We start from the raw sequence: 12,646 nt of genomic DNA on the forward strand, positions 1-12,646 counted from the left end.
GGATGGGTATATGTAGAGTGGATCTGGCTATGAGGATTACAATGGATCGGTATATGTAGCGTGGATCAGGCTATGAGGATTACAATGGATCGGTATATGTAGCGTGGATCAGGCTATGAGGATTACAATGGATCGGTATATGTAGCGTGGATCTGGCTATGAGGATTACAATGGATGGGTATATGTAGAGTGGATCAGGCTATGAGGATTACAATGGATGGGTATATGTAGCATGGATCAGGCTATGAGGATTACAATGGATCGGTATATGTAGAGTGGATCAGGCTATGAGGATTACAATGGATCGGTATATGTAGAGTGGATCAGGCTATGAGGATTACAATGGATCGGTATATGTAGCGTGGATCAGGCTATGAGGATTACAATGGATGGGTATATGTAGAGTGGATCTGGCTATGAGGATTACAATGGATCGGTATATGTAGCGTGGATCAGGCTATGAGGATTACAATGGATGGGTATATGTAGCGTGGATCAGGCTATGAGGATTACGATGGATCGGTATATGTAGAGTGGATCAGGCTATGAGGATTACAATGGATGGGTATATGTAGCATGGATCAGGCTATGAGGATTACAATGGATCGGTATATGTAGAGTGGATCAGGCTATGAGGATTACAATGGATCGGTATATGTAGAGTGGATCAGGCTATGAGGATTACAATGGATCGGTATATGTAGCGTGGATCAGGCTATGAGGATTACAATGGATGGGTATATGTAGAGTGGATCTGGCTATGAGGATTACAATGGATCGGTATATGTAGCGTGGATCTGGCTATAAGTATTACAATGGATGGGTATATGTAGAGTGGATCAGGCTATGAGGATTACAATGGATGGGTATATGTAGAGAGATCCTGACGTGGTGAGGAGTAGAGACGAGCGGTATTAGTTAGTGATGGCTGCATGACATGCACTGGAGCTGGAGAGCAGAGGTCCCATCACTGGATGGGTTTGGGGTAAATGTTAAACTTGCACACTTCTTGTATTGTTTCATATGTTCTCCAGATGTGCTGGAAGTCGTCTTTAGGACGGAGATGCTCTGTTGGTGTTGTGGGATGTTGGGCTCTGGCTGGATCTACATGTAAAGGTCCGGCAGGGAATGTCAGAGGATAATACCCTGTACGGGATAGTCACCATGATTGTACCACAGCGTCCTCGCTCACAGAGCATTAGGGTGCACAGAGGGTTGTTAGGACAAGGGCTATTCCCATCTTATACATGGATCACTAGGATATGACGTCACTTTATAATCTGGGGGAGGATGACCTTTGGTTTCCTCTGGTTTAGCTTTACTTCACCTCCTAACCTTTGCCTGCAGAGCAGCGCTCCTGCCTGTGGATGGCGCTTGCAGTGCAGACCGAATTAAAGGGGTTATCCAGTGCTACAAAAACATGGCCACTTTGTTTCAAAGACAGCACGACCAGTTTAGGTGCAGTTTGCAATTAAAGGGGTTATCCAGCTGGCCACTTTCCCCCTACTGTTGTCTCCAGTTTGGGTGGGGTTTTGAAACTCAGTTCCATTGAAGTAAATAGAGCTTAAAGTGACACTGTCCCCCCCTTTGTGCATTCTGACATCTCTACACAGGTGTAAAGGGTAAATTTAGCGTTTTTCATACCTTATTTCATATCATACGTCATGGTGCTTGTTCAAGTAAAAAGTGTCCTTTTATCAACTGCAGATTGTATTAAATGGGCGTGGCCTCGCTGCATTAGCGCCACTTAGCACTGCCCACAATGGCACTGTTGGACCCGCCCCCAATGTCATAATGCACAAAGTGGGGGACAGTGTCACTTTAATTGCAAACCACACCTGAACTGGAGTCAACAGTAGGGGGAAACGTGACCATGTTTTTGTAGAGCTGGGTAACCCCTTTAAGCGCCATTCACTTCAATGGCACTGAGCAGCAAAAACCCACCCAAGCTGGAGACTATGAAGAGGCAAATCTTAGCTAGGAGAATAATGGAGATTTCAGCAGAGTTATATAATTTCCTATTTGAGATTCGTGTAATGCTTGCAATAATGTTATATCCCATGAGCCTGATAGATAGAATTCTATCATACACACACACTGGTGCCTTGGATTAGGAGCATAATTTGTTCCATAATTTGTAATCCAAATCCACTCTTAAATCAAAGCAAATGTTCCCATAAGAAATCACTGATATGCAGACACACCCCAAATATAATGATTTATTCTGAATAACATGTAGAACACATGAAACAAACATTTAGAAACATCTGAATCTGTGATATAAGTTACTGTACAGTATAGCAGCATGTGGTATATAATGTATAGTATCTGCATAACCCTGATAACACAGCAGCTGGATATGTCATATATAAGTTACTGTACAGTATAGCAATCAGCATGTGGTGTAAAATGTATAGTAACTGTATAACCCTGATAACACAGCAGCTGGATATGTGATATATAAGTTACTGTACAATATAGCAGCATGTGGTATATAATATATAGTAACTGTATAACCCTGATAACACAGCAGCTGGATATGTGATATATAAGTTACTGTACAGTATAGCAATCAGCATGTGGTGTAAAATGTATAGTAACTGTATAACCCTGATAACACAGCAGCTGGATATGTGATATATAAGTTACTGTACAATATAGCAGCATGTGGTGTATAATGTATAGTAACTGTATAACCCTGATAACACAGCAGTTAGATATGTGATATATAAGTTACTGTACAGTATAGCAGCATGTGGTGTATAATGTATAGTAACTGTATAACCCTAATAACACAGCAGCTGGATATGTGATATATAAGTTACTGTACAGTATAGCAGCATGTGGTGTATAATGTATAGTAACTGTATAACCCTGATAACACAGCAGCTGGATATGTGATATATAAGTTACTGTACAGTATAGCAGCATGTGATGTATAATGTATAGTAACTGTATAACCCTGATAACACAGCAGCTGGATATGTGATATATAAGTTACTGTACAGTATAGCAGCATGTGGTGTATAATATATAGTAACTGTATAACCCTGATAACACAGCAGTTAGATATGTGATATATAAGTTACTGTACAGTATAGCAGCATGTGGTGTATAATATATAGTAACTGTATAACCCTGATAACACAGCAGCTGGATATGTGATATATAAGTTACTGTACAATATAGCAGCATGTGGTGTATAATATATAGTAACTGTATAACCCTGATAACACAGCAGTTAGATATGTGATATATAAGTTACTGTACAGTATAGCAGCATGTGGTGTATAATATATAGTAACTGTATAACCCTGATAACACAGCAGCTGGATATGTGATATATAAGCATGGCCGGCGTTAGGGGGGGGCAAGCAGGGCAAATGCCCAGGGCCCCCATCCCCCAGGGGCCCCTCCCGCAGTTCCAGTAGGAGAGGAGAGCACAGACAGCGTCCTGCAGCGTCTGGGAGTGATCCCCGGCTGCTGCCATCAGGGGTCACGCAGAGGCTGCAGGATGCTGGGCTGGTGTCTGCTCCGTGTGTGTAGCTCCCCCTCCCCCTCCCTCTCCCCCTCCCTCTCCCTCTCCCCCTCCCTCTCCCTCTCCCTCCAGCTCCTCTTACTACACGTGACTTCCTCCTCTGGTGTGGAGCTGTCGGGACGATGGAGGAGAGGGCTGCCGGGTGAGGATGACAGCCTGCTGCTGCTGCAAGGTACATGAGGGGGGTGTAAGAGCATGCTAGAGGGGGTAAGTATACTGTACATGTAGTGTGTAATGTGTATGAATGTAGGTGTATAATGCATGAATGTAGTGTGTGTTACATGTCCTGTGTATAGTGTGTGGACTGGATGGTTTGTATCTGTATAATGTGTTTTCATGGGTGTGTGAGTGTGTGTGTGTGTGTGTGTGTGTGTGTGTGTATATATATATATATATATATATATATATATATATAATGGTGTGTGTGTGTGTGTATATATATATATATATATATATATATATATATATATATATATATATATATATAATGGTGTGTGTGTGTGTGTATATATATATATATATATATATATATATATATATATATATATATATATATATATATATATATATATATATAGGGGTGTGTGTGTGTGTATTATATATATATATATATATATATATATATATATATATATATATATATATATATATATAGCTGTTTGTGATTGGGTGAATAAATCCTCACTATACACTACTGGAGTGCCGTCCTCGTGTTCAATTTTTGTATATATATATTATATATATATAATGGTGTGTGTGTGTGTATATATATATATATATATATATATAATGGTGTGTGTGTGTGTATGTATATATATATATATATATATATATATATATATATATATATATATATATATTATATATATATATATATATAATGGTGTGTGTGTGTGTATATATATATATATATATATATATATATATATATATATATAATGGTGTGTGTGTGTATATATATATATATATATATATATATATATATATATATATATATATATATATAATGGTGTGTGTGTATAAGCACTGCTGACTCCAAGTGTTGAGGTGAATAGACTGTATATAGGAGCTGCAGCCATTCTCTGGCCTCATCAGTCCTATGTAATTGCTGCAGGTGACCACTGAGGCCGCTGATTGGCTGCAGCTCCTATGTATATAAGGCAATACGGTGAGAAAAAAAAATAAGGTGGTATTCAGTCCTTAGGTGGTGGTCACTGTATGGCGGTAATATTGGTCTGTATATAGAGTCATTATGTGGCGGTCACTCTTTGGCATTAATATTGCTCTGTATATAGTGTATATATAGTCATTACTGCCATAGATTGACTACCACATAATGACACTATATACAGACCAATATTACCGCCATACAGTGACCACCACATAATGACTATATACACTATATACAGACCAATAGTACAGCCATAGAGTTACAGACACATAATATTGGTCTGGATACAGAGTCATTATGCAGTGTTCAATCTATGGCGGTAATATTGGTCTGTATATAGTGTGTATATAGAGTTATGTGGCGGTCACTCTATGGCGGTAATATTGGTCTGTATATAGTGTGTATATAGAGTTATGTGGCGGTCACTCTATGGCGGTAATATTGGTCTGTATATAGTGTGTATATAGAGTTATGTGGCGGTCACTCTATGGCGGTAATATTGGTCTGTATATAGTGTGTATATAGAGTTATGTGGTGGTCACTGTATGGCAGTAATATTGGTCTGTATATAGAGTTATTATGTGGTGGTCAGTCTATGGCGGTAATATTGGTCTGTATATAGAGCCATTATGCGGTGGTCACTCTTTGGCAATAATATTGGTCTGTATAAAGTGTCATTATGCGGTGGTCACTCTTTGGCATTAATATTGGTCGGTATATAGTGTATATATAGTCATTACTGCCATAGATTGACCACCACATAATGATATTGCCAAATTGCCGCCATACAGTGACCACCACATAATGACTCTATATATACACTATATACAGACCAAAAGTACAGCCATAGAGTTACAGACACATAATATTGGTCTGTATACAGTGTATATAGAGTCATTCATTATACAGTGGTCAGTCTATAGCGGTAATATTGGTCTGTATATAGTGTATATAAAGAGTCATGCGGTGGTCACTCTATGGCGGTAATATTGGTCTGTATATAGTGTATATAAAGTCATTATGGGGCGGTCACTTTATGGTGGTAATATTGGCCTATATATAGTGTGTTTTCTTCAATAACGGTATGGAGGTAATATTTGGTCCTGATTATAGTGATTTTTTTATTTTATTTTTTTAATGCAATTCATATAAATAGTTCTTGTGTTTACACCACTAGCGGCAGTCCTGGCATGTAGTGGCAGTCCCATAATGTAGCAGCAGTCCCATAATGTAGCGGCAGTCCCAGAATGTAGCGGCAGTCCCAGAATGTAGCGGCAGTCCCATAATGTAGGGGCAGTCCCATAATGTAGCGGCAGTCCCGGCATGTAGGGGCAGTCCCGGCATGTAGGGGCAGTCCCGGCATGTAGCGGCAGTCCCGACATGTAGCGGCAGTCCCGACATGTAGCGGCAGTCCCGACATGTAGCGGCAGTCCCGACATGTAGCGGCAGTCCCGACATGTAGCGGCAGTCCCGACATGTAGCGGCAGTCCCGACATGTAGCGGCAGTCCTGACATGTAGCGGCAGTCCTGACATGTAGCGGCAGTCCTGACATGTAGCGGCAGTCCCGACATGTAGCGGCAGTCCCGACATGTAGCGGCAGACCCATAATGTAGCTGCAGTCCTGACATGTAGCGGCAGTCCTGGCATATAGCGGCAGTCCCGGCATGTAACCTTCTGAACTGAGTAAGGGCCCTAATACATGGAGCGAAAATTGTCCGAATCAGGACGCTATCGCTCTGAGAGGACACTGGGGAACATGATCAGGTAGTATATATCACAGACAAGGCCTGAGGACACCGGGGGACCTTAATCAGGTAGTATATATCTTTATTGTTTACTATATACAGCAAGGATTGCACACACATCACTAATGATATACTGTATATATACACATAGGGGGGGAAATTTATCAAACATGGTGTAAAATGAAACTTGCTCAGTTGCCCCTAGCAACCAATCAGATTCCACCTTTCATTACTCACATTCTAAGTAGGTGGAATCTGGTTGCTAGGGGCAACTGAGCCAATTCTTCTTTACACCAGTTTGATAAATCTCCTCCATAGCTTTTGCTGCATCATAAAAGAGCCATGTAGTAGGCTCTCTAAGCGAGCTCCATTCTACCAGATTGGCGCTCGCTTCTGCGGAATATCAGGCCGTGTAATACGGCCTTAAAAGTGGCCGTACACTTCCAATAACTGCTGGCTGAACAATCCTTCAGCTGACAATTATCTGTCCCATCCGGTCCCGTCCTCCCCATACACAGAAATTTGGCACATCTGAGTGTTCCTGTGTTCTCTATGAGAGGGGAAAGCCATAGCCATACAGATCTGATGCCGGCTTATCTCTCTGAGAACAAAGAGGTTGGGCGTTGATTTTCCATCAAGCTCGACCCCCTATGTCCACTGATATCATCTGTCAGAGGACTGTCCAGAGAGCCCCATACACCTTACGCTGATGGCCAAACCCACCAGGAGCAACAGGTACCACCAACAAAAGAGTAACATGTATGGGGACCTTAAATTGTTGCTAAAATATTTCAGCATTTGGGGCCCCACCTTTAACTTCGCCCAGGGCCACATCTAGTCTAAAACCGGCCCTGTATATAAGTTACTGTACAGTATAGCAGCATGTGGTGTATAATGTATAGTAACTGTATAACCCTAATAACACAGCAGCTGGATATGTGATATATAAGTTACTGTACAGTATAGCAGCATGTGGTATATAATGTATAGTAACTGTATAACCCTGATAACACAGCAGCTGGATATGTGATATATAAGTTACTCTACAGTATAGCAGCATGTGGTGTATAATGTATAGTAACTGTATAACCCTGATAACACAGCAGCTGGATATGTGATATATATAAGTTACTGTACAGTATAGCAATCAGCATGTGGTGTATAATATATAGTAACTGTATAACCCTGATAACACAGCAGCTGGATATGTGATACATAAGTTACTGTACAGTATAGCAGCATGTGGTGTATAATGTATAGTAACTGTATAACCCTGATAACACAGCAGCTGGATATGTGATATATAAGTTACTGTACAGTATAGCAATCAGCATGTGGTGTAAAATGTATAGTAACTGTATAACCCTGATAACACAGCAGCTGGATATGTGATACATATGTTACTGTACAGTATAGCAGCATGTGGTGTATAATGTATAGTAACTGTATAACCCTGATAACACAGCAGCTGGATATGTGATACATAAGTTACTGTACAGTATAGCAATCAGCATGTGGTGTATAATATATAGTAACTGTATAAACCTGATAACACAGCAGCAGTTTGTATATACAGGATGTAGCTACAGATCCCCATAATGCAGTAGTGTAGTACAACAGGCTAGAATAGAGAAGCAGGGCTGCTGTCAGAGGTCTGTGTGGTCACATGGAAGCAATGGGGAGGAGGGGGATGTTCAGCATGGACCAATCAGGAAGTGAGAATCACAGAGCCGTGCAGGAGGACAGTGACAGAAACTTTTCTATACAGCAGTGTGAGTGTAAGTGCAGGCAGATTATAGCAGCAGTGTGTATAGCTGAGTGTAAGTGCAGGCAGATTATAGCAGGAATGGAGAGGATGGGTAACACAAGGGCTGACAGACTGCAGGAAGGAATGAGCAGTGTATAGGGTGAGCACATTATAGCAGCAGTCTGTCTGGGGAGAGAGGGGTTACAGCTATGGAGAGATTACCTCCACAGTCCTGCCCCCTGATGTAAGCCCCAGCCTGAAGTGGATCTGCTATGATTTAAAAGCTGAGGGAGACTTCCTGGGTCAGAGTACTGTGCTGTAGACCCCGCTATGCAGACCATGCCACTCCCCCTCCCACACAGTAAAGGGAGCTCTTACACGTCTTTGCATACCAGTTCTATGTTCCTAACTCTAGATGCCCAGTGCCTACTGGATCACCTGCATCGAAAAACAAACAAACAAAAAAACACCACACCTTTAAGCTTCACATACACCTTAGACTTTAGTTGGCCGTACCTCCCACTTGCAGCGGGTTCCAATGTCAATCTAAGGTGTTTAGAGCGCTCCTGAACAACCACTACAGATGTCTATAGAGATGGGGGGTCGGGTGTGATGAAAAATCACCGCCTGACCATTATGTTCTGGGAGAGGTAAGATGCAGCAAGAGCACGGACACAGAACCACTCTGCCGTGCTGAACATCCCTGTGTATGGGGAGAGAGAGTGGCAGAACAACTCTTCCAGGGGACTCTTAAAGGGATTATCCAGAACTAGTAAAGCACAGCTACTTTCTGGCAAAAACAGCTCCATCCCTGCCCTCAAGCTGTGTGTGGTATTACATCTCATCTCCATTTACTTCAATGGAGCTGAGCTTCAAAACCCCCTACACCTAACCTGAGGACAGGAGAGGCGCTGCTGTCAGAAGAAAGTTGCCATTTGCCAAGCCTCATGAATGATAAAAAATGTAGAGTAATATTACGGTTTGGAGAAAGTTGGGTGACAAAAGCGAACAACATTGCCAGAATGTGCAGGTGTAAGAGGACGGCCTGGGGTCCTGCAGCCGCAGATCATCTTATATTTCTTGCTCTTGTATGTAACCTTCTGCAGATGATCTCATACTCATATTTCTGGTTTCTTTCCAGACATGGATCAGCATCTCGCAGGAGAACCTGGAATTCGGCATTACTTTGCAATGTGGGATAAAACTTTGGACAGTGGTCAGGCAGGATGTCTGAGTGACTGACGACATGGGTGTGAATGCATCGAGCTACCCCCACTCGTGTTCCCCGAGGGTAGGGGGAAACTCACAGACGCAGCAGACCTTCATAGGTAAGCACTCAAGGCCAGGCACACTTCCCTCCTCTTTGTCTCATATACTCACAATGTCTCACAGAAAACCTGTCTTGTATGTCAGTGCTTGGAATTTGTAACCTGTTTACATAGGCAATGAAAATCCCCACTTAAAATACCACCAATGTATCCTGACTTAAGGGGCACTTAACAACATGAATTCTTTTTTTGCAGTTATAGGCATGCTATTTCCTCTGTTATCTGCTGGTTTGGGAGACCATGGTAGCACTAGTTCTATAGCATTGGGATCGGTCACATCTGAACCCTTTTAAAGAGAGTCTGTCAGTGCTTGTCCCTGACCCAAGGCGCTGACTGATACAGATGATAGTGCCCTAGTAGACACAGCACCTTTTTGTATTGTTGTCCATGGAGGAGAATCGTCACAATCTTATTGTAAAGAAGAGTTGTGGCTCAGTGTTTGTACCACTCTCTGGCACACATCACCCCTGCTTCCTACTCCCTCTTTATGAATAATCCGGCTTGGCCTCCAGCACACGCACTGCTGATACCAAGGGCCGAGAGCGTCCTGCATCCTCAACCTGCACAGGAGCTGCTGCCATGTTCTTTCTGAGGAAATTTGCTTCAGTCCCTCAGCGGCTACATGTTCAGAATGTGGGAGCGCATGGCCCTTCACATCATATTGTAATATGGGGCATGCTGGAGGCCGGGTTCAAATAATTATTCAAAGAGAAGAGGGAGGAGGAGTAAGGCTTGCCGGCGCGCAGCACAGACACTACACCACCACTGCTCTGTGACTTCTCTTTACTATATTGTGCTAAATTTCCTCCACAGACAAATATGCAAAAGGTGCTATGTCTACTAGGGTGCTCTCATCTGTATCGCACTGTCTGTGGGTCAGGTCCGAGTTCTGACAGATTCCCTTTTATCTTTAGTAATTAGTCAATGGGTTGAAAGATGCGGCTTCAGTATCTGGATTTTTGTCTTTCTACTCAGGTTCTCCTGCTGTAAGTAGAAGCCTTGGGGCTCTATTACACTAGGCAATTATAGGCTGGAAAGGTCACTGTCACCCTGTTGAATAGGACAGCTGATGAATGAGCCAATGCCCAAGTGGTTTGGACCCCTCAGAATTCCTCAGCTGTCTGCCGCCCATCTCTCCATGTAATAGGGATGTGTGTCCAATGGCTAGCAGTAGTTTTGCTCATAAGGGGTCATTCACATGTCCGTAGAATTCCATCCGTACATAGATGGTGTTCCGGGGACTGGACATGGCCCCTAAAAGATCTCCCAGTGTCTTTCCCCTCCTCAAAGTGCCACCCGAGGTTATGGTATAGAGTAGCATGTATGACCTTCCTATACGTAAAGATGGTTCATAGGTTCACTATAAGTGACTTCTCTTCTTGTTTTAGGGACCTCCTCCTACTCTCACCAAGGTTACGGATACGACTCCAAGTTATACAGCCTTGAACATGGCCACGAAAAACCACAAGACAAGAAAAAGAAAACCTCCGGCCTCGCCACGCTCAAAAAGAAATTCATTAAGCGGAGGAAGTCGAGCCGGTCGGCAGACCACGCCAAGCAGATGAGAGAACTGCTGTCCGGCTGGGATGTCCGAGACGTCAACGCACTTGTGGAGGAATATGAGGGGACAGCGGCCTTAAAGGAGCTCTCTCTGCAGGCCAATGTGGCCCGTCCGGAGGCTAGGACTTTACAGAAAGATATGGCCGACCTGTACGAATACAAGTACTGTACAGATGTGGATTTGATATTCCAGGAGACATGCTTTCCCGTGCACCGCGCCATATTGGCAGCCAGGTGTCCTTTCTTTAAGAAGCTGCTCTCATCGTCTCCCGAGTACGGGGCGGAAATCATCATGGATATCAATACGGCGGGTATCGACATGCCAATGTTTTCGGCCTTGTTACATTATCTGTACACGGGGGAGTTTGGAATTGAGGACTCCAGGTTCCAGAATGTGGATATTCTTGTGCAACTCAGCGAGGAATTTGGTACACCAAACTCGCTGGACTTCGACATGCGCGGGCTCTTCGACTACATGTGCTACTACGATGCGGTGCTTAGCTTCTCCTCCGACTCTGAGCTGGTGGAGCAGTACGGAGCTCAGAGCTGCCTGGAGGAGGAGCTGCGGGCTCACAAAGCCATCCTCTCTGCCCGTTCTCCGTTCTTCCGCAACTTGCTGCAAAGGCGAATACGGACTGGGGAGGAGATTACAGACCGAACATTAAGGACTCCAACTAGAATTATTCTAGATGAATCCATAATACCAAAAAAATATGCAAAAGTCATTTTGCATTGCATGTACACGGATGTTGTGGACCTGTCCTACGTCTTGCACTATAGCCCATCCATCGGGAGTCTGAGCGAAGTGCAGGCTCTGGTAGCAGGAAAGCCAAACATGACCCGGCCGGAGGAAGCAATGGAGCTCTACCACATAGCACTATTCCTAGAGTTTAATATGCTTGCACAAGGTAGGTGAACGGCTTCAACACAACTAATAAGGTGGTGACCAAGATTTGACATCCTGGGGGCAAATGTTATGAGGTTTACATTAAACAGCTGAGTATTCAAAGCCGTCCAGCAGGTTCCTATTATATTGTGCGTTTACTTCTCTGAACTAACTTTTACAGTATATTTATGATATATATATATATATATATATATATATATATAGTCTGTGTGTGTGTGTATATATGTATATATATATATATAATTAGTTACATCCTGTATTATACTCCAGAGCTGCACCCACTATTCACTATTAACTATTTGCTTTGCTAGCACTGTATATTTGCTCACCCCTAGTTATGGTGATGCGTGTATACAGTTATGGTAACGTGCATACAGTCGGATTATGGTGACGTGTATATAAAGCGGTGGTGTGCTGGCTGCGCTCTCTTTCTGCTGTCAGCCGCGGCGGTGAGCACACATGGGAGTGATTGAGTCGCCCTCTTCGTTGCTCGGCTTCACACGCAACCAGTAATAGATGGAATGTGGAAGTAGACGGGCAGCCAAATAAACAATGGTCTGCTTCAGATTTTTCAGTGTTTTCTGTCAGAGCTTGTATTGTCGTCCTACGATATTTTCTGTAACTGCCTGTAAATCTTCCCGCTCCGATA

General features: G+C 43.0%; 1 protein-coding gene across 1 annotated transcript in view; it reads left to right on the forward strand.

Moving 5' to 3' along the window:
* The window catches only part of BTBD7 (BTB domain containing 7), a 38,963-nt gene that overhangs the window by 15,651 nt on the left and 10,666 nt on the right, over positions 1–12,646 (forward strand). The window contains exons 2-3 of the mRNA XM_069950043.1: positions 9,344–9,530; positions 10,919–11,998. Of these exons, the coding sequence (XP_069806144.1) occupies positions 9,449–9,530; positions 10,919–11,998 (1,162 nt within the window). The 5' untranslated portion in view covers positions 9,344–9,448. The remainder of the gene's footprint in view (positions 1–9,343; positions 9,531–10,918; positions 11,999–12,646) is intronic.

This window comes from Dendropsophus ebraccatus, chromosome 13 (genome assembly GCF_027789765.1).
Source record: "Dendropsophus ebraccatus isolate aDenEbr1 chromosome 13, aDenEbr1.pat, whole genome shotgun sequence".
Classification (NCBI taxonomy): Eukaryota; Metazoa; Chordata; class Amphibia; order Anura; family Hylidae; genus Dendropsophus; species Dendropsophus ebraccatus.